This window comes from Erithacus rubecula (assembly GCF_903797595.1).
Source record: "Erithacus rubecula genome assembly, chromosome: 2".
Classification (NCBI taxonomy): Eukaryota; Metazoa; Chordata; class Aves; order Passeriformes; family Muscicapidae; genus Erithacus; species Erithacus rubecula.
Window position 1 is genome coordinate 104359145 of NC_136685.1, and position 27717 is coordinate 104386861.

At 43.4% G+C, this 27717-nt stretch overlaps 2 protein-coding genes across 14 annotated transcripts in view; one reads left to right on the plus strand and one right to left on the minus strand.

Annotated features, from left to right (window-relative positions):
• Positions 1–27717, plus strand: part of PAK5 (p21 (RAC1) activated kinase 5) — a 155986-nt gene that overhangs the window by 20462 nt on the left and 107807 nt on the right. Inside the window, exon 1 of one of the 6 annotated variants that reach the window (XM_079298554.1) lies at positions 19021–19100. The exons of 3 other annotated variants lie outside the window; for them this stretch is intronic. In XM_079298554.1, coding sequence (XP_079154680.1) covers positions 19091–19100 — 10 coding nt within the window. In that variant the 5' untranslated portion in view covers positions 19021–19090. Of the gene's footprint in view, positions 1–19020; positions 19101–23614; positions 24227–27717 lie in introns of those variants that run through there. 2 more of the 6 variants (XM_079298556.1, XM_079298550.1) reach the window with 2 other exon arrangements.
• LOC306798488 (uncharacterized protein) lies at positions 522–27669 on the minus strand. 8 transcript variants are annotated; one of them, XM_079298566.1, is made up of 4 exons: positions 26861–27665; positions 17465–17608; positions 16025–16166; positions 522–3290 (listed from the first exon to the last, which is right to left on the minus strand). In XM_079298566.1, exons 1-3 carry the CDS (start codon positions 27252–27254, stop codon positions 16066–16068), a joined length of 639 nt encoding a protein of 212 aa, XP_079154692.1. In that variant the 5' UTR covers positions 27255–27665; the 3' UTR covers positions 522–3290; positions 16025–16065. The 8 variants fall into 8 exon arrangements, with proteins under 8 accessions (XP_079154692.1, XP_079154693.1, XP_079154691.1 ...); XM_079298567.1 differs by lacking the exon at positions 522–3290 and adding an exon at positions 3318–4032 and having other exon boundaries at positions 16063–16166; positions 26861–27664; XM_079298565.1 differs by lacking the exon at positions 522–3290 and adding an exon at positions 3318–4032 and having other exon boundaries at positions 26861–27664.

The following is a 27717-nucleotide window of genomic DNA, read 5'->3' on the forward strand; positions in this document are numbered from 1 at the left end:
TTTGTCTTTATATTTACAAAATAATTATGCAACCCTCAAAATCATGAGAGCTGATAACAGCCTGTCCTCCAGCCAGCTTCCCTGTCTGGTTCCCTCTGGCATAAAAAGACAGGGAGGGATTCCAAATTCTCCTCCTCCATGCCTCCTACCTACCTCTCATCCGTGTCTGCCAGTCTCTCCTCTCTCAGCTTTTTTGTCCTGCTAATAACATAAGGATCACAGACAGTGACAAAACCATTCTCTTGAAGACTAAGAGGTGACCCAACTAACCTCTGAATTTTATGCTGTCTCTGTTCCATAAAAATTTCTAAAACTGTTTAAAAGGAGGTATGCAAATGTGGCATACTCCCATCTGAGAACAGGAGCAGTATGTTGTCAGAGCAACGGAATCATTTAGCCTGAAAGTTATGGATTACAACTGTGTCCTTTACACTTAAAAACAACTTCATGACTACCTAGTCCAGGAAATGAGGCTACTTAGGTCTCCAGTGGCAGTAAAATTTATTTATTTATTGTAATGATTTTCCTCTGGTTTATGGTATTCTCCTCCTAACTCAAATATATGACACCTGTGTGTACCCACACATACACATGCTTGCCTGATAATGTGTATTTTTTATTTTTGACTCTGTCTAGTTTCTGAAATTCTTCCCACCTTTAGGACTTACTTTAATTTTAAAAAATGAAGTTTTTATCTCAATCTGTTCTGCCTCTTATGCAATTCCAGTCAGTTGTGGTTTACCTGTAGCAAGTCTAAGTAAAGGCTCAGATTCTGAGGAAGTAGATGAGGAAATAGAAGACACTTAGAGACTGATACTGATGGGGATCTGGACAATTCTGCTCCCAGAATATGCCCAGAGATCTTCAACTCTTCCTGAGAGCATCTCGGGGAGCAGCAACCTCTGAAGCTTTTGCTTCAAAGATTAAAGCTTTATTCTGTGTCACACAGTAAATTTTACAGTGTCAAATATCAAGTTGCTCTGGGAAGGCATCATAATATCTTTTTCAGTTATTGTGTTGCCATGTAATCCCTACCCTCAAAACACAAACTGCTTTTCTAAAGAACTGGCATGTTTCTGTAAAGGACCAGGATAAAGGAGGGCTGGGACAGGCTGTGTTCCTCTATTGCACCCTGGGACTGCCAGTTTGATTTCAGGGAAGGCAGATCTCCTTTTTGCCTCATTCCTGAGCAGAGGATCAGTGGATCTGAGTAATAGAGCTTGCTGTGTGGCATTTAAATAATATGCACAGATCTTTGTCCAGCATAGCTCCAGCTGAAATCAAGCTACAAGGGAAGGGAGGGGGCAGTGTAGCTTTTCTCTGCTCTTAATCATCTTCTTACATTTTCCTCTATTCTCATACCTACTCACCTCTGCTTATTTTACCCATTGTCTTGTTCCTGTTGCCTCAGCCCTCAACCCTCTACCCCTCCTGGCAGCCTTATTGCAAACTGGAGCTGTCTCAAAATTTGCCATCTGCCATGCTCAGTGGTGCACACTCTCAGCAGTGGGTTGGAGGAGTAATGATCTTTGATGTCTTTCTCACAGGCTCAACTCTCCAGCATCATGTGCAAGTCATTATTATTTTTGTATTCTGAAGCAAAGAAGAAACTCTGTTGTCTTTTGAGGTAGCTGCAGAGCCATCCTTGGTTTCACATGAATCACTTTTGGTGCAGAGCATCTCTTGGGCAAAGCTTCAGAAAGATACTGAGAATGTGACAGAGTGTCTCCTGGAAGCTTCAAATAACCAAGAAAAATAAGAATAGAGACCCCCTTGTTAGCATTCTAATGCTTTTGGAGCTTTCATGGTTTTCAGGGTGCAGGATTAGGATTTCTGACCCCTAGGGGCTGGCTGTATTGCTCAGTTGCCAACAAAGGTTGACTTCTCTTTGCCATCCATTGTGTCTTTTCAGCTCAGCCCCCAGACCATGTAGCATTCCTCTTGCTGTTGTACAGTAAATAGCATAGCAGCCTTCTGGGACCTTTTGATGCTGGTGAAAATTATGCTTATCCAACAGTAAAAAAAACATAAAATTCATCTTGACCAGCCCATCTGGAAGTTCAGCAAATTAAGTTCCTACTTCTAATGCTAACACACTAATGACACTGCTTGCTGCAACTATTCAAAAAGCTGATATTGAATTTGCAACTGCAGGCAAGCACTTCAGGACTCAAAACAGTAGCTTTCAAGGAAGAAAATCAAAATATGGGGTTTTGGTGCAGTTAAACAGCCAAAGACAGTCTGAACAGAAAGGTTTGCAGGTTTTAGAGCTGGCGAGCTGCATGTTCTACTTCAGGATTCAGGCAGAGAAGGCTCTGCTGTGGTGTCAAAGGAAAGGAGCCAATGGGAGGCTGTCATTCCTTGGAATTAGACAGGAGCATTTACATGTGGGCTGTGCATGGGGAATATCGAGCCTTGGAGGACTAAGCAGGGTGTCTGATGCTGTATAATGTGATGAGCTGTATTAAAAGCTTGCTGCATATTTTTAAAAACCCTGGACTCAGTTGACAAAACAGATTTAGAATGCCACGTGTATTGCTCAGTGTGTCAAAAAAAGGGACATGGCTTCTATTTAAAAGGCAAGGCAGAAATATCCCTACCCATGAAACATTTTCAACTACTTGTCACTGCATACAGTGTCTGGACTATTCCAGAGATTAAGTCTTCCATTTGTCAGAAGTTATTTTAGTAAATCCCTAGGATTAAGTCCTTTTTGGCAGTACCGGAGTAGTTACAAAGCAAGAGAGAGAGATGGAAAGAAAATTCTCCAAGAAGCAGGAAAATTTGCCATCTTCTCTAACCTGAAGTGACTGATCTTTTTTCAACTGGAACACCCCTGGCTCAGGGACAGATGGTTCACCTGGAGTATCCTTATGCAGGAGCAATGTGGAAAATGAAAAGGCACCCTATACCTTCCAAATAACACATTTCAGAAACAAACAAAAATTAAACACTGTTGTGTCTCATTTCTGGCTTGAAAGACAAATCTGGAATGATTCTGACTTCCAAGTGCTACTGCAAAATGATCCCAAGGGAGTGAAAATGCTTGGGCTGCTTCTCCACACAGACTAATACCCACTTCTGTCATGGAAGAGTTATCTCAGCACAGCAAACTGAAAACTTCATTTGGAGGTGGAGGATAAGGATGAGGGGAGATAAGTGCCCATTTCTTCCTGGTGACCAGATTTGGAAAGTGCTGAAATCAAAATGGTCTCCTCCAGCACGTATTTTCACCTTAGGCACACAGTGCAGATGCAGATTCAGGTAAACTGTTTTGAACTTGAGCATTACTGAAAAAAGGGCACAATATCATGAAATTAGGATTTATCTCTGGTTAAAAGTTAATTTTGTTTGAGAAACAGCGTGTGTTTGAACACAGGGGCTCTTCCCAATGATGAAAAGCCCTTACACTGCCACACTGTTTGGAAATTCCAGTGGTGTCAGAGTAAATACAAAACCAGTTCAATGATGAGAAACTGGTCCAGCATAAGAATTATCAGGTTTTAAAAGAAGTTTGCACAGGCATTAAATATCCTGCTCCAAATCTGCCCAGAATTAACTTTCAGACATTTTGATTAATGCTGTAAAGGAAGTGCCTGAAAAAGCAGAGGACATATTTATATTGATTTGGCTGCAGATTCTCACCATGCAAGAGATGTGAGAAGTGAAATCTGACTCATACAAGGAGCTCCTACAGTGCCATAGGCAGCAGGGGTGTAGCTTTTGAGTAAGAAATGTGCCAATCTTGCTGTTACTGAGTAATATTCCACTGTGGTACCTATAGATTTGCCTTTAGAGCTCTTATTTTTATGGAAAAACTATCCCATCAACCATGTTAGAATCTGAAAAACTTTATCATCTCTACATTTCTATAATTTTCCCAGGCCAGGGACCCGATGGGTTTGTGGTTTCCTTGGACCATCAGTGCAGAATATTGTCAGTAAGGAGTTCTTGGCATTTGGGAGTTTCTATTTCTAGGAAAACGCCTGTGCCGGTCGATGCCCACGAGGTGGCAGCCTGTGCGGGAGAAACCTGCGGGAAAAGAGGATTGTCCAGGGCACCTTCCCGCTCCCCAGCGCAGGCAGAAGTGGCCTCTTCCCTTCAGCCCCCGGCAGCATCCTCTGCACCAGATTTGGGGGTTCGGATAGTGCCGAGGGGATGTGCCAGCCCTCACCTGCAGCGCAGGATCCGATGGGCAGGAAGCAGGTGAGACACTCTGAGAAGCAGGAAATGTCCCGGAGAAACCAGGCAGGCTGGGATGATTTAGAGGAATAGAGGGAAAGTTCCATCCCTGAAAACACTGTCTGGAGCAGGATGCAATGAAAGAAACCCAGGAAGCTGATGGCCAAAAAACACTTCGTGCTGATAAGCGGCAAAAGAGCTCTGAGTTTGCAGTGCAATAAATATACTGAGCACAGGAGGGTGCTGCTCCTTCTCTTAGCATAAAGCAGCATCTCTCTTCCCTGCTCCTTGGCACCATCAGCTTACAGGCCTCTGAAGAGCTTGTGTTTGTTCATCCTGGACAGAGCCCGTGGTGATGCAGCTGCTGGATGACCCCAGATTGCTGCATATTTCTAGAGTAGTGACATTCACGTGAAGGACAGATTGTGCTTTGAGGTGATGACCAGCACAGCCAGGAGTCTGCTGGAAAAGCACCCGGGTCTGTCATCCTGCAAAGTGCTGGGACAGGGCAAGGTGTGGATAATTTTACTGTCAACCCTCTCTAGCTAAGGGAATAAATCAGAGACTGGGTGGTTGACATTCCTGTTGCCCTTGTGTTCAGCTGTTCAAGGACAGCCCAGAAGGTGGCACATCATTTGCCAGTTGGTCCAGGCTGGAGGAGCCAGGACACCAATTTCTATCAGAAATAGCTCTGTGGAAATTACTCTGCAGTTTTGTACTGAATATCATTTGCCTTTCCTTAGCAGTGTATCAGCTGGTAGTGAGGGCACAAGGATGAGTAAGGAAGTGCAGGACAAGTGGTCTAAGAGAACAGATCAAACCAGAGATGAGTGTGACAGAGAAGCCAGGTTTCCTTATTTACAAGTCTGAGTTGTCCTGTGTGCAGGACAAGAATAATACCTGCAGACCCTGGTGCCCCCTCAAAAACAGCAACAAAAACAACAACAACGAACAAACAAACAAAATCCCACAAACCCAAAGGATGGAAATACATGAAGGTTTTCATTTTTTAAAATAGAAGTCCAATACAATTTTTAAAAATAGAAGTCAAAAGCCAACTCCATTTTAGAGTTGGAGGGGTGCAAGAGGAGCTGTATTACAGACAGCAGGGAGGTTTGAATAGAAGAAACAGAGACACTGAAATTTGCTGCTAAGCTCACTGATGCAATTTGAGACCCACAGAGATTGCCTCAAGACAGCAGCTACCACTCACCCACCTGCATCTGGTCCCAAACCTCACTTACATTATGCAAAAGGAATCAATCAATAGGTCTGGTTCCCTCCTGGAAAGCCCACAGAAAAGAAAGCTTGATTTTTCTGACACAGTTCCAGCTGCCAGAAGCACTGTCCAACCTGACACCTCTGAACAACTGCATGGAGTTACCTCCTTGGCCCTGTTCTGGGACAGCACAGACAGCCAAGTTCTGGGTTCAGAGGGGGAGTACATAGCTGGCAGGGAAAGCTCTTTGAGGATAACAGGATGGAAATGTTATTGCTTAATGCCTCCTCATACAGTCCTACTTTTATGAGGACCCAATTTTTGGCAGCTGGTGTTTTCCTATACCCCTGAACTGAACAGTTTCCCTGATTTGGGATTTTTGCCTCCCCTAAAATTTGCTTCACTGTTAAGAAATTGCAACTGCCCCATTAGAGAAATATGGGGGCTCACTTTTCCAGCCCAGCAGTGTGCAGATCATTTGGACTGGCACCTTCCCAAGCATAATGTTCTGAAATGTCACTCTGCTCCTGAGTGAAGCTTGGCTTCTTCCCAGTTTGTCTTCTCCTTTGGCTTGCAGCATCTGTGCATCTAGCCCTGTTTCTTCATGCAGATGCCTGAAGGTGTAGAAGACAGTGCTCTTGCTAATGTTGGGAAAGTGAAAATAGAGGTATTTTAAATTCTAAAGAAATTTTGCCAGGGTACTTCTTACCATCATATAAATGCCCACTTTTTGAATAGACCCCCAAATGTAATGGAGATGCTTTGGAGCAGCAGGGAATGTTCAAGGCCTCCTGACAGCACTCTAAACTGGGTCATTTTTAATGCTTCTCACAGGAGACTCAAAGCATAACTTTAAGCCTCTGTATTTGGAACTTTGGGTTTAAGGATAACATGTGCATGTGGGTTTTGGCTATTCCCTTCCTCTGGAGGTACTGCATTTCCTTTTTGATCTTGGCAGATTTCCAAAAGTGACAGACAATCAGGGAACAAATTCAGACAAAGTGCCACAGAGCAGCCCAGCTCTGTGATGGTGTTTCCACCTGACACCAGCTTCCTTTTGAGCAGAGCCCACTGGTGTTGCTCTGGCAGTGGACAGGAATGGCCACAGTTGTGTTTCAGACCATCAAGCCATTCCTGAAGCCCTGGGAACATTTGGCTGATTTCTTATCTGGGTTGCTAAAGAATATCCTGTTTCTGAAAGCCTCGTGTCACATGGAGGTTGGTAAATAATAAATGCTAGGATGCATAGCTAAGTGTTGGCATATGAAAGGAGCTGTCTTCTGAGCACTAACTTCTCAGTCTGACAGCAGTAGCAGCAGCAGGACACAATTTACCTAAATTTACTCAGCTGTATTTTTTTCTTTAAGTTGATAATAGCTTTTCCTTTTCTGTCATTAAATAGCTTTTGATAAGAATTTATTTTCCCAAGAGAAACAGGAAAGACTTGGAAATCTCTGAGAAAAATGAGTAAAAAAAGCCTACCACAAATGGTAATTGTTTGTTCCACTTTCCAAAGCATTTCATTTCCCCTCCTGTACTGTGATTTGACATCTAGAGGAAAGGGGGTGGCATGACCTGATTAAACCAGGCTCAAGTTTGGGCAGCACAGCCTCAGAGCCAGCATTTGTCCCAGGTCCTGCAACGTTTTAATCCCAAGCATGGAAGAAATCAAGATCAGTTCTTTACCCTGTCGTGGTCATATCAGGAGGGAAGAGCAAATCTTTGACAAAGGTCAACAGAGACCCAAAGGCAGCTCGAGAAGCTGTCCTGATTAAAACACTCAGGGAGTGCCTTAGTGGTTACATCACAGAGTTTTGGCAGCACTGATGTGGGTAATGCAGTACTGCTCTACCCTGTTCTCCCTGTTCCCTCCTCACAAGCCCTTCTCTTCCTGCCTGTGTTTTCTCATTATGGTAAGGGTGGTTCTGCCCCCTCCAGAGCCTGCCTGTCCCTCAGCAGGAACTCACTGGGCAGTGCCAAAGTATGATTCCATAGTGTCCTTTAACTGGAGCTCATGGCAAACACACAGCAACTAAGCAGCAGCAGGAAACTCAGTATCTGTTGACATATTCTGGTTACAGATATATTTAAAGGTGCTGAATTTCTGAAGCCAAAAGGCATTCTTAATGTTCATTAAGTTAATCATGTGTCAAGGGCTGTGCAACAGGGTTTTTTAAGATGTGCTGGTCTCATTTCCAGTTTTATTTTGTTATTCCATAAAATTGTGTATTAGGAATAGATTTATATAAGGCTGGTTCCTTGGAGTCTCTGTTTGCCAAATCATTTTCCCTTTTTTTTTTTTTTTTTTTTTTTTTTTTTTTTCCTTTCCCAATAAGTGAATTTCTATAAAAATGTAGCCATTTGTAAGCAACCAATGTACTCAGTAACATTTCTCTCTGTGGTACATTTATGCTAGAAATCCAGGAATAGGAAACTCTGAAATGGCAGTATACTGAGAGCACTGTCTCCATTTGATTTCCTTCTAGTCTGAATTTTTGTAACAGTTACATTTGGGTTTCAGTTATACCCTGCACTGGCTGATGAATACTACACAGGGTCTGCAGACATTTCTTGGGTTTGCTTTTACAGACTCTGCTTGTACAGAGATATATGTTTTTGATGGTGCCCTTTTTGGTGCCCTCTATCCTACTATTTTATTGTTCCCAGATTGCTCTGAGAGACAAGTGACAGTGTGAGACAGGAGGAGAATGATTACATTTTGCAAGGAAATTATACAGAGTAGAAAATCAGTAGTTAGATGCTCCTTGGGACTGCCTAAAACTTCTTTGAAGAATAATTAGCTTGCAAGAGAGCTCTGGTGGCTGGAATTCTTCCTCAATTCTGTATTCATAAGATAAATTTAGTCTAGAATAAGCAGTGTGCTTTGAGGTCTCTGCTGATCTGGGGAAATGATTCACATGGAGGAATGAAGAAATTAGATAGAGGAGGTGTGGAAGAAAACCTGACTGACCACGTCCATGCTGGGCTTGGAAGTGAGGAACAAGCATCAACAGAAACAGAGAAAAGCCAGCAGAGCAAAACTGATGGGAATTAGGGGCTGGAGCTCAGCACCTGATGATCCAGGTGACTCTGTTCCAATGGCAATTATCCATTGGACTGGCAGAGCTGAGGCATTGCCAGTGGGGGGAATCCAGCCCACTCCACAGCTCTGAGTGGTTCATTTGCTAAGCAGCAGCCTCAGACCAAGGGCTGTGTTTAAGCAACTGCCTTAGGTAGGGATCAGGAGAGCTTTCCTAAACTTGGAGGGGTCAGTGGGGAGCAGCAGAGGAATCTGGGTGAGCTCCACCCAGAGCTGGTCCTTTTGCCATTTTCATTGTGCTGTTTCCTTCTGGGATACTGCTACAGGTAATGCTAAAGTCAGGAGATGTAATAGCTCTGTTGGTTTGAGCTGGTCTGGACAGAGCTGGCCTGGGAGATCAGTCTTGCTCTCCAGAGCTGTCAGTATTCTGTCTTTCAGAAGCATAAAAACACCTTTGGAATGCACAGAAAGCTGCTGCAAGAGGTGTCAATAGCAGTTCATGACAGACTAAGTGACATCTAATCAATTCATTATCTCCCTAAAAGGAAGGACTAATAAGGCTGAAGAATGTGCTGGAGGCACAATGTAATAGGTATTATGGGAGATTTGAGAGAGAAATCTAACAAAACAAGAGAATGGAGCAGCACAGTAGTAAAAGAAGTCACCATAGTGGAGATGATCACAGGGCATTGGAGAATGATCTCCTAGGATGAGTGAAAAGTCAATGTTTAATATTTGTTGCTATTTCCATTCTTAAACTTATAAGCATGTGAAAATACATCCTTATTTTGCTGGGGTTTGGTGTGTTGGGTTTCATTTGGACTTTTTAAATGTATCTATTCTTAGGCACCAGGAAAACACCCAAGCACATGTGTAGCAATAAGTAAGTTACTCAACCCTTCTACAGCCCTGCTGTCTGTCCCTCTTAATTAAATGTGTGCTAAAGTGGTCTGTTGGAGCAAAGCCCAGTAGTGCAGGTTTGAGCTGAAGGTCCAAAAGTGGTGCTAACAAGCAGGTCTAGAATTACAGACCTGTCAGCTTAGCTTTGGTTCCTGGAAAAACACTGGAACAAATAACCAAACTGTTGGAGAGCACCTAGAAGAAATTGAGGGGATGAGTAACAGCCAGCATAATTTTTTTTTTTTGAGGCACAAGACTCAAAAGTTTGAGTTCTGAAGCTGATTCACATGTGCTCTTATAATGATGACATGGCTGAAAATATCTGGATGCAAAACTGGTTGGAAAATCGATAGGGTTGTGTTTTAGAGGATTCTTTTGTATTTGTCTTTTGTTTACATCTGTGGAATGGCCGAGGCAAGAGAGAGTATGCAGTTTAAACTTAGAGCTGGCAACATTTTGGAAAGGCTGTGAGCACACTGGGCAGAGTTAGAATTCAATATGATGCTTGCAAGTGGAGAGGTGGTTAGAAACCCCACCAAAATCAGCTTGCCATGCAGCTGGGACAGTGCATTGTCCCTCTGCTGATACAGATTTCTGTATTGCAATAGACTCTCTATATAGTTATTCTATAGTTGTGACAGTTTGGGGACCAGCAGCTACATGTGTAGTTGATTTAGCAATAAGAATGGAAGATTTTGATAGCTCACAAGGTGATCTTCAATAAACAACTCTATGCTGTTACAGGAAAGGCACATTGAGTGTATGAACAGCACTGTTCCCCCTGTGGCAAATGCAATAATCCAGCAAGCAGCAGCATTTGCTTTTGCCTAGGGTATTTCCAAGTTGAGCTGGAGTGGGTTAAGTATGAAAAGGAAGGCAGGAAGACTGATCCAAGGTCCAAAAGGCTTGATTTGCTGGGGAAGATGGAGGGAGGTTCATCCTCAGGCTCTATTTCTCCCCAAAACACTATCAGCTTCTGGGAAGGAAAAAGCCAATAACTTGGTCTTCCTGACCCTGGCAGTTAAGACAAGAATCTTTGGGCTAAATTACTGCCAGGGAAAATCAGGGCACTTTATCATTAGTAAATAATCTGATACTAAGGGAGTGTGAAGGACTGGAGCAGATTTCCTGGGAGAGAGGTCTGTGACTCTTTCAAAATAAGCTAGATCCCATCAGGAATGGCATGTGCATGTCCTCCCCTACCCAGCTCAGTAGATTAAATAATCTCTGGAAATCCATTCTAGACCTCTGGTTCTACTAGGGCTAATTTACACTAATCTACCAGCATGAATCCAGGTTAATTTAACTAAATCAGAGCCAGTAATCTCAGTGGAAAGGGAATCTTGTTTTCTCAGCAATATAGCTCTAGTTATCCAGAGGTTTTCTATTTTGGAAGTATTGAATGTGTAAGTGTAACTTACTTGAGTGACAAGCATTAAATGTGTAATCACAGATAAGAACAGGGTAGGAAGGTGCATGCAGCAACAAGGAAATCACAATATCTGACTTGAAACTCCCTTGTGTGAACTGCAAGTTGTTGATTTTGTTCCACTTTGCCCCAGCCCCTCATTGATGGTTTTGGAGGCTGATAGAGACCAGTAATGTAGAACAGGTTTCTGACAGCTCTCCAAGCAGCAGAAGAAGTAGTACTACAAATAGGGAATAACCAAGGTAATTGGATTTTTTTCTTGGCTTCTAAACTTGCTTTATAAACAAGCTCCCAAGAAAACAGTTTCAAAAAACTGAATTCTTCTCATTAGGAGAACTGACTAATTGATGGGACAATCAGTGTCAGGCTTGATCTCAGTTTCTTAAACCCAAACTCTTGAAAACGTTAAGATTTCTTTGACAGAAATGTTCAAGTTCAAATGTTGTGGGATGATTGGTCAGCAAAATTATCCAAAGCCTGTCTGGCATATAAATGGCTCCTGGAACAGTGGATTAGGACTCCAGAGCCCTTGGCTTTCTCTTTTCCCCAGGTCATACTGTGTAATGCTCCTATCAGCTTCACTGCCCTCTCTATGCAGGGGGCAGGTTCTCACATCCATTGCAAAAGAGGCAGAGGAGTGGGAGAGCTCTTCTGGAACAAGCATTCAGCCATAGCAGTGGGTAATTAAGTTTTTGATTGGTGTCTGAGGTTTGTTCCACTGGCCCTAGGTAAGAAGGGATTGTTATTCATCTTCTCCTTGGAATCATGGGACTTTTCCCTCTGGCTGCCTTATCAGTATTTGCATCTGTTTGAATGTGTTTGTGCAGTGACGATCTTGGCACTCCAGTGGGGAATGGTATTTCAGGCCATGCCTTGGGCATGAGCTGACCTGTGACACAGTGCAGTGCAAAGTGCATCCAAGTGGCACAATGGAAACTTGTGAGTTGTTCCTTATTAAAAAAAAAATAATAATAATATTTTAAAGGCCAAAATAACTCACCTACCCATAAGACACTGTTCCTTGCAGTTGTGATTTTTCATGCTTCTCAGAGCTGATACAACAGAATTACACATAGTTATTTTTTGCTATTTTTTTTTCATCCCTAGGGAATGCCAAAATAAATTAGGCACATTATAGGAAACTAATCTTGTGACTTCCCGTTTCAGAGTTCCTGTACTCTGGGACATGGAGTCCAGGCTCCTCAGACAGATGCTGCCTATGGCAGTCACTGTTTCAGTGCTGTGTCTCCTCACAGATGAGCAGCTATAAATGGCACAATTTCCCTCTCATGAGGCTGTGGGGACAGGCATTTGGATGGAGGAGTGCCCCCCCTTCGAGCTTGGCAGTGGGGAAAGCTGTCCTGCAGGGAAATCTGCCATTTGTAGAGATTATTTTCCCCCCTGCCTTGCACTTGTCAATTTGGAGATTGTCTCAGCTTATTTCAAAGTCAGTTTTATGCCTTTTAAATGAGCTTTATAGTGATACATCAGTAGGATGTTTATATATGCTTCTGGCACTATCTGTTTAGAGAGATGAAAGCAAAAGTTAACACAAACTTTCTCTCTCTGCCTAAAATCAAGGTAAAGGATTGTAAGGAAGGCCTGTAGCTCCTTAGAACACATGCTGTGTCCTGTGGTATGACACCAGTAACACCCCATAATTGACATGGTATGGATTGCAAACACAACTGCTCTAGGGCAAAGCTCAGCAAAGCCTGTGTGGCACCAGCAGCCTCTCTGCAGTGACCTCCATGGCCTGGGACCAGTTCTGCCTCATCCCAATGTGTCTCTCTGCTTTCCTTTCTTTGGGATCTCTTCAGTACCTCACTGATGAACTCTCAAGTCAGGGGCTGCTGCTAAGTTATTCTTCCAAGGAAAAACTGTGTGACAAGCACAAGATCCAGGTGAGTGTGATCTGCAAAACCTTGAAAGTGTTGGACTGTCTCCAGTGCTGGTGAGGAGCAAGTGTGGCTCCACCTGCAAGTCTGGTGCAAGCAGAGCCTTGGAGCAGAGAACCAAAAGATTATCCTGCTCATATTGAGCAAGTCCCACCTGTCCTGAGACCTGTCACATCCACATTGTGTGTCTGAGTATCCAGCACCAGCCAGGACACACGTGGCATGGTCACTTGTACATGGTCACTTGTGCATGGCTGAGTTTTAGACACAGGAAATCCCAGTCCTGACTTCTTTTTGTTGCAGAAGTGAGTAGCAGAGATGCAGGTGATACTTACCATGGCTTAGGAGTATTGAGCTAATTATGGAGACACTTGAGCATGGCAAGCATGTCAGAGGGTTCTGTATATGTTTATATTGATTAAACTATTAACAAGAATAGCAAATCCCATTACACTAATCATTATTTTGGTTCCCTGCCTTCTCATCCCTCTGTTCTTCCCTGAATACAATAAGCATGTGAAGGGAGACCTCTCACAATATTCAGTGTGAGGTGGGCAGTACCTGCTCTGACTTCAGTGGAGCTGTTTGTGTGTCTGATCCCTGCTCAGGAGAGGAAAGTCAGGAGAAAAGTGTCCCCAAAAATAGAAAGAGACTGCTACTAAGGGAGTGCCAATGCTGGAGAGTATTTAACCCAAGGGGATGCTCTCGTCATAACTTTGACAGGTATGCAGACATCTATAAAGGAATAATATTGGCTTGTAGGTTAGTTATTAACATAATTTGAAGTGATAGAAGGATGTTTTCATGTAACCAGCTTCCCTCTGGTTCTCCATCACCACTAATATTTCAGTTCTGTTGGGAAATAATTTTACAGTGTTGCCCAGGAAAATCTTATATTTGAAGTCCAATTCTGTGCTTTCTTAAGAAGGTTCAAAATATGGAAGTATTGCAGTTGAGATTGAGGTGAAAGAAATGTCCTGAGTTGCAGGACATAGAATTTGGTGCTAAATCCATTTTTATTTTAGCAGACTTTCATAGCCCAATTACATTTTTATTAAATGGATCAAAGTGATCTATTGAAAAACATGTTGGAAATGCTGGGTTTTTTCTGAAAACATTCATCAAGACTTGGAATACTTTCAGGATTTTCTGAATCTCTAATTTTAATGGCTGTATGCTTGGGGAGATATGTCTAAAGATGTTGCCAGGATCTTTTGGCCAGGTTTGTAGGCTTGAAAAGCCAGTTGCTTTAATTTTTCTGTGTTATATGTTAGTGATGAAACATTCAACACTATTTAAGGAATTCAAATCCCTCATTGCCACTCAAATTAAAAGCATCTGGGCATTCAGATCCCTTAGTCAGCTTCAGCAGTCTATAACTTTGGTGTTAGTTTGATATAACTAATTTGTGTTAAACATACTTTTAAGTGTTTTTATAATATAATTTATCTCATGGTGGTATTGCCTCACAGTCATAATTTTAAGCTTGCACACAGTAATTCCCTGTATCCCAATGGACTGGAAAGCTTTATAAACAAATGTAGGCCATTCCCAAATCCTCAGGCCAGCAAAACATCCACTGAGGTCTTCAGGAGCTTTGCTCACATAATATCTCTAATTTCAGACCATGAATACTACAGTGTACACAAGCAGGGAGCATCCTTGCTTGAAGGTCACTTTGGGAGAGCAGCAGTAGCCATGCAACAGCCCCCACGTGTCCCCTGCCACATTTTGGAGGAGAAAATAATGGTTATCAGCTGAAATTGTACAGGGTTATGTGCACAGAATGGGATTTTGCACTGAGGGAGTTGACAACACTGGCTCAGAGCAGGGTTCTGACTAAAGGAAACATTTCCTGAGATGTTCTGCAGAATACATGGGTTTGGCATAATTCATGTAACTGGTTATTTGCCAAATGTGTGAAGACTAAAACCTCAAGCTTTTAATTCAGGAATTTTCTGCTTTAACATGTTCTCTCTCAGTGCTTTGATGTCACAGAATTAAAATGTTTGTTTTCAGTCTGATTTGATATTAAGCTGGTTTAATGTCTTACAGAAGCTGTTTTGAAAGCTTTCCTTTTCCTCCCTGGGAGGGTGACATCTCTTATCATCAGTCAGGCAGTTCTGAGTTGTGGCTTTAGATAATGAAAACCAAGCCCTAGTGTTTTGCTTCCCAGCACAGATCTTCCTTTATTTCCTTTCACCTCAGATGTTTTTTCCTCTGTGCATATCCCACTGTGCACAGTACAGCCTTGTAATGAACAACCCAAAATTTCAGCATCTTGGTGTTCTCTTCCTTACAGATTAGACTTGCAAGGGAGTTGCAGACCAGTGCCATGGTTCTGAAGGTGTTTTCTGTCTTCATCCACAGTTTTTTGTTGTCTTGCAATTGAAGTCACTGCTCATAATCCACTGCTGCCAGAAGTTTGTCACTTCTGATCCCAGCTATGCTCCTTTTGTTCGTGGTGGTGTGACAGTGCTAATGTGTAGTGCACCGTGGGTTTCCTTCCTGGCTGAAAGACAGCAGGAGAGTTTTAGCTCTTCAGTGGTGTTTGCTCATTTCCCTGAGTTCATTCCTGCTGCTGTGGGCAGCATGTGCTGCCCTGGTGACACAGGGGTTAACAGGCTGAATCCACCTCTGGGTTCTCTGCAGCATCCAGAGACTGCTTTATGCCCCTGATCCAACACTCAGAAAGGATAAAGATGCTGCTGAGAACCAGACACCTGCAGTAGTGTTAGACAGAGAGGCAGGGACTCTCTCCCTTTAAGCAAGAAAAGATTAGACCACCCAGTGGGGACACTGGCAGGTCATCTCATGAACTGCCTCTTTATTTTCTGTTTCTAATTATTTTTCTGTTTTGTCTTCTGTCCTAAAGCCTGGATCAGAGAATCACAGTGCTCTAGGTGTTTCCTTTCAAGCAGGGATGTTGGGGGACACTGTTTCAATTGTTCTTCCTGCTGTGTGCTGGAGTAATTGGAATCCAAGAGCCTTCAGAGCCTGCAGCAGTGAGAATGCAGGAACTGGGGAGAGATGGTCGAGCAATGAGCAAGAGACAGGATATTTTGGGGTTTGCCCTTTAAGAGCAACTATTGTGCATCTTAAAATCCAGAGAGGTGCTGGAGAGCAGTTAATGCTCTGCACTGGAGACTGAGCTGGCTGGTCTCGTTTGCTGGTGATTTGACTGTACTGCTGTGCTCTGGGCTGGACTGCTCAGGGCCACACTGATGCAGAAAGGCAATGTCCTTGAGGTGTCAGAGTGCTGCAGGAGGCTGCTCCTGGGCTGTTCTCCCAGCCCTCTCCCCACCACCTGGGTTCCCCTTCCCTGTCCCAGCCAAGGTAAAAGAGGAGCTGGTTACCTCTGACAGGTAACTGAGCTGTGAGGGTGCTGCCTCACCTCTCAGTTTTTGGACTTCAGCAGAGGCAAAAGCAGCTGTGGGCTTCTCTTCAGGAGACTCAGGACACAGGTCAGTGGGTGACAGAGGACAGAGATGTAGAGAGCTGCAAATAGAAAAGTGTCACTGTTTCAACCATTAATTCAATAGCAAAAGATAACATCAATGTGTCAAAAAAAAAAACTCCAAAAAATCCAACCAAAAACCCACACTTTTTTGGCACAGACTTTGCAGGCTTTGGATTCCTGGAGTGAACACCTGGAGGTATTTCTCCCTTTCCCACTCCTACCCTGCTCTTTGCAGGGGCTGCTCACAGGCTGAGCTCCCTCCACACTGTGCAAATGTGTCCCTCAAGCATGACCTGAGTCGCAGAAGCCAGCAGCAGGAGGTTTAGCAGGTGGCCATCAGTGCTGCACCTCCCAGTGCTGGCTGCCTGGGATCCAGAGCAGGGCTTGTGGGGAGTCAGGATAGAGGGGGAGAATCAGGCAGTTGGAAGAGAGATTTCTTGATTGTTAACTTCACCACATCTAATACTTACCCCTTGGGAAAGGAGGTGATGCCCACTTTTCTCTGCTATTCTTGAAGGAGTATTTAGCTGCCTGTTCTTCCAATTTAATTTTTGTTATTGCTCTTTTTTGAAGTGCATTGGGACACCATAGGCAGAGTCATCTCTTCCCCAGGGCCAGAACCTGCCTGTGTTCCTGTGTTGTGAGACTCTTACAAGCCCGGAGAATACCTTCCAATGGTGGCAGTCTCACAGAGGAGGTTTCACAAACAGCTAAAAAACTAAATATTATTGCTTGCAATTTATAATTGAATAAGTAACTACAAATGAATGTGACATGTAAATAAATAAGGCCATGTTTTAATTAGAGGGTTATTTCTAATCAGGAAGTCTTCCTTCCTACAAACAACTAGCCCTGACAATGCAGCTCTTCCAAGTGGATGCTAAAGCAGCAGTATTATCCATGGGAAAAGCAAACCAGGGGGAGAATTTCTGCCATCTGATAAAGGCCTGGTGCTGCCAGTTACTGAATTGCATTTTGCTGATGGGAGCTGTGGGATTTTACTTTGTGTGCCAGGAGGAGGAACTCAGCTGGTCCCTGGGACGGTGGGAGCTTTGCAGAGCTGATTTTACATGTTGGCTCTGTCCTATCCAGGTAATCTTGTTCAAAAGTCCAGTCTGAGAGAACAACATTTTTCCAGAATATTAGCTAAAAACCTTTAAACCCACATTTTAAGCTGTCCATGATCAATCCTGGTGAAAAGTGACCACAAACAGAGGCTTTGCTTTTGAAATTTTGGAAAGAATGTTAAGAAAAACCCCTGTATTGGCTGCAACATTATAAAGACATTTTCCCCTCATCTAGACACTGTCAGAGAAATGCAGTATGTTACTTGTACCTGTCTGCAGTAAGCAGTTCCTGTGTGGAGCCTTGGGTGCCTTCTTCCCCTCACAGGAGGCTTCTCTCTCAGGTAACCCACGTGTGTCTGGTGCTCCTTCATCCCATATCAGGATCGATGGCTTCCTCATCTTCCCATACATGCCTGCCAAATCAACAGGGTGTGAGCCCAGTTAACTCACCCAGCTCATTCTCGAATCCCATGGTGATGTTTCTCCAAAGACAGAACAGGCACAGATGAAATCTTGTCACCTGCAACTCCTTCTAATTAAATGATAAGGTAATGACTTCCATAGCAGTGATCCGTGCTGGGAAGGAGGCAGCCATAGCTTGCAAGACTCACAGGATTAGAAACAGAGTTCAAAGGTAGATATTCCTCCCTGTGTCCATTAAAATGTATTCCCTTGGAATTTCAAATCTTTAGTTTTTTTATCAGTTCCTTGAAGTTATTTTTACAAAAGCTTTGGAAGTGTTTCCATCAGTTACATGAAGAGGCCATCCAGAATAAACAAGAGAAAGCTGAACAACCTAAAGCCACTTCAAAAAGTTCAGCAACCCAGTGGAAAGTCAGATTATTTGCAGAAGGTCAAATCAATTTTATGATCAGACAAATGTTAGCAAATTGCTCTTCTTAGAAGCAAAGCAAGGGAAGTATTTTCCAAGAAATATGCTTGAGGAAAAATCAAATTACACTTATTAGAAACCATCACTGAGTGAGACCTGTTCTCTTTAAGGCACTTATTCCCTTTGTAATGCCAAGCCATTACATCCAAATATCACATGGGGGCATAGTCAGGTACAAAAGTTATTTTACTCTGTGGAGGAAATGAATCAGAACTGGGGCATTTCTGTCTGTGCTGTAGTGAATAATCTTTGAGAGGGGATTTTTATCTATTTACTTTTGTAACTTCAAAATAGGGTGCCAAGAGACTCTGACCTATAAGAATGCAATGTCTACTTAGGAGTCACATTTCTTTAAAACCTGGTGGCTGCTCCAGGTTGTCTCCAGACATTGCATCCATGGGAGGGGGAAAGGCTGGGTGCTGTTGGAAGACAATGACTTCCTGCTTGAGGAAAAAGTGCCCTGCCTGGCCTTGGTGAGAGAAAAATACCTCCCTAGTGTTCTAGCAAGAGCCCAAGAAAAGGTCCAGGTGACTTTTTTCTGGCCAAGAGTTGTCCTTCTGAGCACTTTGCCTCTGTGCTTCTCAGAAAGCAGAGCTGAGAATCAGTCTCCTTTTACCTGCTGCCAAGGCTGAGTTGCAGAGTCAATGCATCGACCTGTTTTGCATCAGTGTCCACGTGACTGACACAGACTGACATGATCTGTGCCCTGCAGCTGGTGGCATGAATAAAAATCTGCTGGAGAGCTCTAAAGAGAGGGATGCAGAGAGCAAATGGATGACAGGAGCATTCCTCCTGTCACCTCTGTTTCCAGCACCAAACATATGGGGACTTTGCTTCTGTTATATTATTATAGACTTTTTCTTTTTCTTTTTTTTTTTTTAAAGTTGTAACATATTCTCATATTCTGCCTGTATTTTTGTTTTCTGGACCTTAAATAAATAATACTGGAGTCTGCTGTTCTTGAATGGATGGATAAGAAGGATCTGGTCCCTCCCTTTGCAGTATGATACCTGGTAAATTTAGTTAATGTTGTATGTGTGGTTATGGGAAATGCTTGGGAGTTTTCCATCAGTGCGTTTATTAACTGGAAAATGTGCCCTCCATAATTTAAAACAGGACAGAAATTCAAATCTATGATGAGGACTAAAAGTTTTCCTGATTTTGTGCAAGACTTGGGCAGCAAAACAAGAGAGAAAATGCATTTTTAGTATATTTAATATAAAAACACAAAGGTGGCCAAAGGTAAGGAGAGAAAGGCAAGAAACATGAAAGGAGTTTTAGCTTTAGGTTGGTGACATCTCAGTTAATTTAATAATGACCACTTAGAACAGGAGTGAGGAAAACAAGACTGTAATGAAGGACAGGCACCTGGACTCTTACAGGAAAAGAGCAGTTCAAGTCCAGAACAGAATCAGAAAAATCAAAAGTTTTCTGGGCTACTGTATTTTGGCTCTGCTCTAAGGTTTAAATGGCCTTCTGTGGTGTTTGTTATGTTTCTACATCAAGGACAAGGCAGAATGGAATTTAAACACCAACACTGAGATCTAGAGGGAAAAGTGAGTAAGAGAAGCAGTCAGGTATTGTGCCAGATAGACACATACAGGTGTGAATGTCTGCACTAAGCACTGGGAATGGCTCTCTGCTGAGAAACATTTGTATGGGGGGATATATGAATACTACTAATTATTGAAAATAACCATTTGTTGGGCCTCAGTCTGTTGGTTTGAAAAGTTACATCCACTCAGGGGTTAGAAATGAATGCTGCCTGGCAGGGTAATTTCTTTTCAGACAGCTCATAGATTTCAAGGTATTTGACCAAACCAGAGCAGTGAATACTTAAGAATAAATGTAGTTCTAGAAACAAGGAAAAAGCACCTAGGAACAGAAGGAAGGTACTGACACAGTCAGAACAAATTATTTGACTAAGGATAATGAAGCATCAGGTCTGAAATGTTTTCCTCACATGTATTTATAATTCAGTAGATGTGAAAAACAGATTGATTTTTAACCCTCTAGTGGCAGATGGTTGACTGGCCTGAACTTAATCCATTCAGTATTACTAAGTCAACCTACCAAGGGGTGAAATTCAGCTCTGTCTTGGGATTTTTAAGATATTTAGTGCCACAGGCTGTACCTGCCAGGCTTTTCCCCTCAGGACCTCCCCAGGAAAGCAGAGAGGAACACTGTAGTGCCAAAGCAGAGCTCCAGGGGCTGAGCTGACATGGACCTGGCCAAGTCCTCTGTCCTGCTGCAGAGAGAATGTTGTACAAGAGTTTGCTCTTGCCCCACTTTTCCTACCAAAAATGCCACACAATCCTTCTGTGTTACCTTAGAGTTTGCAGCATAAGTGTTGGGAAAACAGTCTGTTAAGTGGGAAATATGAAAAGAGTAGATTTAAAATAAATAATCTACTCAGGCATTGTGTAATCATTAAGATAATTTATTTGTATCAGGGAAGCATTTAACTATCTTATACAGAAGTGTTCAATTTTTATGCATATTCAGTTTTATCATATAATTCAAATTAAGTCTCTAAGTATATGTGTTAGAACTGTTCAGGAGGTTTCTGTCTCTAAACACTGTAATAAAGGAAAGCACAGCTGCAGAAATATTTTTCTCTCACTTGATTCCCTTTCCCTGTTAAAACTAACATCTAGAAAACTTTTCTGAAGGACTGAGGTAAGGGGTAGAGTAAAAACATCCAGGTGCGCACACACTTTGACAAACTGTTGGAAAAGTCACAGACCTGTAGAACTCTTTAGGTTTTAATCCTTTGAGTATTTTTCAGAAATATTTTCTGGTCAGCAGCTGCCCAGCTCTGGTTAATGAAGGACAACATCTCTAAACTGGTGCAAACTAAGCTCTTGTCTGGAAAGTTTTTAAATCAGTGTAAAGATTATGTTACACCTGTGATTATTTCCAGTGACTTCCAAAATCAGAGATTAGTTTAGCATGATGCATAAGTGATAAATAAATAGCTTCCCAGATACTTTAGGGTTTATTTTACTTTGCATCTCCAATCCTGCCACTGCAGTTGCATGAAAAGGTGTTGATCACTTGTTTAAGGAATGACATATAAATATAGATATCTTTTTTAGCAATCTCTATTCTTCAGTCTTGTGTGGTTTAATGATTGATGCAGCTTGGAAACAAACTCGTCTAGGAGTTGTTGATAAACTTATGGTTTTTACTAAATTCACATGAGCTAAGTGGGGGCAGTGTGAAGAGGGTACTGTTTTAGGATGCTAAAAATGGCTTCTGGCAGAATTTAGGAATATAACATAAGTATCCAACTGCCTGGGCTTTGTTTGATTTCTTTTTGAGAAATTATCCACTTCTATTCCTGGCTGCAAACACAAGATTTGGAAGAAAGATAAAAAAAGGCCTTGGCAATGCATGGCTCTTCCACCTCCTTCTGTTTCCATATTGTACTCATGGCTGGTATTAGTGGTGAGCATGGCAATGTGCTCTGAATGCATCCAAATAAAGAACCCTCTTTTTAATGTAGGGCAGACCAACAAGCATTTTTAATTATTGCTTAAAGATCTTGGTTTGCAAGCAGTGATCCTCCAGCCACCAACAAGCAAGAACACAAAGCTTTGGGATGGAGGTTTTGAACTCAAATGGGCTCTGCCCACTGGCAGTGAGTGGGGGATGGGGATGGGGATGGAGGAGAAGTGTTGCTGCAGCTTTTCTGGATTGTGTAACCCTTTAATCAGGAGGTTCTATGTGGTTGTCCCGGGTGCTTGGCAGAGAAGTTGTCTGTCGAAACAAGAAATTACAAAACCACTATAAGGATGTGAAAATTGGCCTCCCATAAAATGTCCAGAGGTACTGGATGCAGGGCTTCATTTTGACTCCAGATGAAGCATAAATTCCTATTTTTAAAAAGAAGCTTTAACTGGAGAGCTCTCCTTCATCTTAAAATAAATAATTCCTCCTAGACTATAGTTTCAGAATGAGACCTATTTTCTTTCTCTGGGTTGTTTCATAGCCCTGATGCTGCAGTATGAGAGTGTTTCTCTCATTTTGATAAATCCCCAAGAGACAGGAATGCAATATAATTACAAGACAGTTTTTCAAAAACTTCTGGATCACCCCCATTAAAAGCAAAAAAGCATAGCTGCAAAAATTATTAATTTCACTCATAAGTCCAAATATGGTCATTTACAGCATGGAAAATGGGCTGATTTATCCAAGGTGGCCTGCAGTTGTTGTAGCTGAGTGAAGTTAAATAATGCAGTACTCTTTAAAATTGCATGAGTATATGATTTTGTTTGCTTTATTCATTCCTACTCCCTTGTAGTTTATTGCAGTCGATGATTATTGCATCTGTTCAATCCATCTCTGCAGCTGTGGGAATGGCTGCTCGTGCCATGCACTGAGCTAGACTGTTCCAAAAGAAAGCTGAACTTTCTCTCTGCTCTGAGTGTAGGAATAACTGGATGGCCTTGTCTTTATCTTAAGGAAAGCATGGAAAGTGACTAAGGATTACCTTCTAATAAAATAACCTGATCAAACACACTGGCATCCTTAGGAAGCAGAAGAGTTTCTACAGTGTGTCCACCACACAAGGCAGCAGTTCCCATGTCTCTGTCTCCTGTTCAGGCACACTGGAGGGTCTTGTTTTTGGATCGCTGTCCCAAGAGTGCCTTCCTGGACTAAACTGCATGGCAAACTAAAGTCTGGGAATGCTGAAGGAGAGGTGCAAGGCAAGGGAAAGTACCAGGAGAGCATCTACCATTGCTACCTGCTGCACAGCAGAACTGCAGAAGCAGCCTGCCCTTTGGAAGATGTGGAGACTGTCCAAGGAGCCACAGGGCTGCTGGAAGCCTCGCCAGCTCAGTGCTCTGTGTAGCTCTGCCAGCATCTCAGTGCACAGCCTTGAGCAAAGCAGAGCAGCTGTGGACACCCCTCCTTGCCCAGGATTAGCTGTACCTGCCCAGGCTGGTGTGACTGCCCTCACAGCTCTGCTCAGAGAGATTGCATCAGTGTCCCACGGTGCACAGAAGAAAGTAATGAGCTGGATTAACACGACTTAGCACACCTACCTAAACTGATCAAATGATAAGGGGATCTTGCCTGCACTATCTTAGGGAGAGGTCATGAGAGCCACTTTGCAGACAGCAACATGGAGATGAGGACAGATGGCCAAGAATGACAGCCCAGTATCTCCCACTGGCCTAGCTGTCTGCCCTGGAAGCTCTTTCCAGGCCCTTTGGAGCCTGCAGAACAAGGCTTGGAAACATGCATTTGCTACTGGTCTGAAAAAACATGGAAGTGTGGTGGTGAGAGAGTGTTTCAGGCACAGCTCCTAACATTATTTAGGAATTAATATTATTAATTTGCATCAGTTATTTCTCTGCTTGTGTAAAAGTTGTTGTCCTTTCTATTTGAGAGACAGGGACAGAGGGAAGGTGGTAAGTACCAAAGAATCCAGCAGTTGTCAGGTCTTATCTGAGACTCAGGTACAAGAAATGAAATCCTGACCCAATGAAAACCAGCAGAGCTCTTGTAAGCAGCTTCAGCATAGCAGAGATCTTAATGAACAGAGAAAGACTGCAATGTGAGGCATTGCTCACATCAAGGATCATCTCTCCTGCAGGAACCTGAGGAATTACAGAGGATGCCTCATCCCTGGAAGGGTTCAGGGCCAGGCTGGATGGGGCTTTGAGCAGCCAGATCTAGTGGAAGGTGTCCCTGCCCACGGCATTGGGGTTGGACCCTGATGGCCTGTAAGGCCCCTCCCAACCCAAACAATTGCATGATCCTCTGGCACAGTCAGTGCTGGTTTGGCTTAGCCCTGTGACTGTGTGTGATCAGCTGAACCCCGAGGTGCTGGGACAGCAGAGGCTCCAGCAGCTAGCCAGACCAGCACTCTGGCTGTCTGAACTCTCTTTGAGTCAGGTCAGGTTGCTGTCTGTTGGGTCTTGCCCATCTCTACATTTTTTCCTCCTTGCCTTACCCCACCCTCCCTGCAGTCAATCCTGAAAATTGTGAAGCAATTGCCAGCATTTCCAGGCAACCTGCCCAAAGAGCAACACAGCAAGCAGTTTCTCAAGCAGCTCCCTCACAGAGGACTTGGACATGATGCCAAGAGCTCTTGCAATATCTGATAGTACAAGCTCAGCTACTGGAGGTGAGCAATAAAACTCCTTCTCTCATCTTTTTCCCTCTCTTGCTTTGGCCTTTTGGTCATAGAGAAAGTTTGCATATCTAATCTAAAGGCACCAAAGGCTAAAAGCCAGGAGAACCAAAGGCTTTTTATGAACCAATCACACAACAAAAGAAGAATTTGGAAGGGGGCTGACTTGCATTTCTCTGTGCCTTTTTTACATTCTCCTTAGGTCTGGTAGCATCTTATTAATTTGTACAGTCACTGCAAAATAAGCGTGCAAGCCTTCCTGAAAATTTGGGTTGCTGAGCCTGTACTAGGATGAATATTTCAGCTGTCATAAGTATTTTAATTCTAGAAGGAACCATGACTGGGGGATTCTGTCTTCACTGTGTTACTTTGAAAGACATTTAGGATGAATTTCAAAAGATGTGTTTATATAGAGCAAGTATCTTTTTAATCACAATGGCAAAGATACAATGGTAAAAATGTCCTATGGGGACAAGTAATTAAAAAAGAAAATAAGATCAAAACCCATAAAAACTAGCAAAGGTTCCTTTCTTTAGAAATGAAAAATTGCATACAGAAAGTGCATAAAAGAAGTTTTTAAATGGAGAAGATTGTGTAATGTTTCTGCCCTACAGCACTAACTCTTCTCCTGCCTTTGTCTAGATCCTGCTGACCAAACTGCATATGGGGAGCCACCAATGTAGGCTTTTGATTTGGTTTAAATTCTTCCATTATCATTTAGTTGGTAGTGAGTGTTCATGTTCACCTAACCCATGCCAAAAATATCACTGTAAATTTTGCAAAATTAGTGTCAACACTCACTCAAAACTGTTAACAAAGAAACCAAATAAAACAGTGAGGTTTTCTTTCTCTTTTTATTTTTTCTTTTATTTTTCTTTTTTTTTTTCCTCCGTTCCCAACATTCTGCTTTGATCTGCCATGCAATTGGGTCAGCACTTGGGAAATACATTTCAACATCCACATCTGTGAGTGAATGTTATGCAGGAGATCCTAAATGTAAAACCTCACAGATCCTACGACAGATCACCCTGTCAAAAAACTTGACACCTGCAAAAGCCTTTAACTAGCATGGGGATCAAACTAGTCAAGACCAAAAAAAGAAAAACAGGTATCACTGTGCCAAAGTCTCATTTAATTAGAACAGCACAGACCCACAGAAATCACCAGCTCCCACAGATCATTACTGGTTAAGAAAACCTCTGTTGCTTATTTTCAGAGCGGGGTTATGCTGATACTCAGCTTGGGGAGCTTTTAGGCCTTGTCCACACAAGAAGGTTTCACCACAGTAATTTTCCTAGGGTAATTGAGCTTAAATGCTCATGCTGGCAGCTGAACACTCAGTCTGAAACCCACTGCTGGTGTGCAGGGAGCCATTCTGGGAGCCTGCAGGCAGGCAGTGACCTGGGGGATGCGTCCTGGGCCCTGCTGGTCTGCTGGGTGCTCCTGAAGAGAAGAGCAGTGTGAGAGAAGTGTGTCCTGAGCAGCTGCAGGCAGTAGCAGGTGCTGCTAGGGGTCCCTCCCGCCCCTCCAAAGGGTGGCTGCTGTGCAGGAGGCTTCGTGCTGCATGCTCTGACTTCCCACATGTCCTTCCTCTGCAGGGCCTGGGAGCACAGAGACAGCTTTCAGTACTGGGCAGCAGCACCAAGGGTCCTGCTTGTCCTGGGGAGGTGTGGATGCTCTCTGAGATCTCAGCTCTTGCAAGCGAGCAGAGAGGCTGCCTTGGGGAGACCCCAAAGAGAGGAGAGCAGGGCGGAGAGGGAAGCAGAGAGAGCTCTGCAGCTCAGAGGGCCTTTAGGGAGGTTCACAGTGGAGGAGAGGGCTTGGCCTCTTCCCTTATAACCCCATAGCCCTGAGGGCAGTGAGGGTACAGCCCTGATGGCTGAGGCTGAATTCTCATCACTCCCAAGAGGTGTAAAATGATGGCTGTGGGGACACACCCTCCTGGATCCCAGGGGTTACTGAGCAGGGCATAAGCCAGGCTTCCCACTGGCACTCATCACCAGGGATGGACTGGGGAGGTTCCCAAGCAGTGCTCACAGCCATGCCATCAGTAGGACCCTTGCCCTGTGCTGTCCCAGGTGAGCTCTGCAGGCTGCTTTCAGCCCTGTATTCCCACAGAAATGATGACAGTGTGATTCAGAGACACTGTCCCAACCTGCCACACAAAGCTGTGACCTGACTCTTACGAATCCCACAGCAGCCAAGAAGTCAAGAGGGAACTCAGTTGGGTTCCTGTTTAATTCAGAAGAGGTTAAAAATCAGACACATTCCTTCACCTTAGGTCACTGTCTGGGCTTTGCTCCCCCTTGTTCACTTCTGTGTTTTCTTCTCACAGCAAGTCCAGCCCTCTGTGCCTTGATAGGACCTTCTCCCTCTCCTTCCTTGGCCTACCTTGCCTTCCTTCAGGGACTGGGGTCTGCTGGGGCCTTTCACAGCCACCAAAGCAGGCTCTTTCCCCTGGAAAAAGCAAAATTTTTCTTTTGCAGAACAAAATGCATTGCAGTTTGAGTGTTATTACCATTTGCTAAAGCATTCCTGCCTTTCTCATTTGCTGACCTAAGATCTCACAATCTTGTGCATTTTAATTTCTACAGTAGGCACAATCCACAAGTTTGCCCTAAAAGTTACCTTTCAGGGATAAGTGGCTTTCTATGAAGGTTTTCACTGTCTTCTGATACTCATCTTCAGTCAGGTGGAACTGGGTTACCTCCTTGTTCGATGAGCACTCTTCTGTCACTGTCCTCTCCTCCTGAGCAGACCATTGTGCAGCAGACACCCCGAAACCTGCTTTATCCAGGTTCCTTGCAAACATCCTCCCAATGGAACTGTTGGACACAAGAATTACGATTGCTCTCCCTTTCATGTCAACACTCCTCTCCGCCGTGCCAAAGGAGAAGACGATAATGAAGCAGGTCAGAAACACGATGGAAATGCACACGAAGGCATAAAAGAGGCAGGAAAGGGTCATGGCGAGCATTAAGTCTGTGGCCAGCAGGAAGAAATGCTGCAAGAGGAAAAGCATTGTTAGGAGGATTAGCTGCTGCCTCCTCACTCTGAAGCCAGCTGAGGAATCTGTCAGGAGTCACCGTGAGCAGCACGCTGTTATAAAGCCAGGAGCCTTGCGAAATGTGCGGAGGCAAGGCAGAGCCCCGTGGGGAGGATGAATCATTTTCTGGGATAGAGCAATAATGGGGATTTTCAAGCCACGTAGGTTTTCAGGCAAAAGCAGTGCTCTGTTTGTCTTGGCTTTGCTGTACACTTGGATGCTCTGCTGGGCTGAAATATAAGGATTTGTTTTGTGAGGCCGTTTCATCATGTGTCATCTTTGGGGCCAGTGATGTATATAGGTTATTTGGAAGCAGACAGTTTTAAGGGATTTCTTCAAGGAGTGTGTGCCTAGCACTGGGAAACCATGAAGTTGAAATAATTCCCCATATCTGCTCAGCACTCTGAGGCTCTTAAATTTACCACTCTCCTACTGCTGT

What these genes read in the sequence shown, in the direction of transcription:
- LOC306798488 (XM_079298566.1), bottom strand. Translation starts at nt 27,254, where the DNA reads ATGCTTTTCCTCTTGCAGCATTTCTTCCTGCTGGCCACAGACTTAATG. An exon ending in AAGCCACTTATCCCTGAAAG is followed by an intron (nt 17,609 to 26,860) that starts GTAACTTTTAGG and finishes TTGATTTGGCAG; the next exon opens with GCATGTATGGGAAGATGAGG. An exon ending in GAACTGCTTACTGCAGACAG is followed by an intron (nt 16,167 to 17,464) that starts GTACAAGTAACA and finishes TTCTATTTGCAG; the next exon opens with CTCTCTACATCTCTGTCCTC.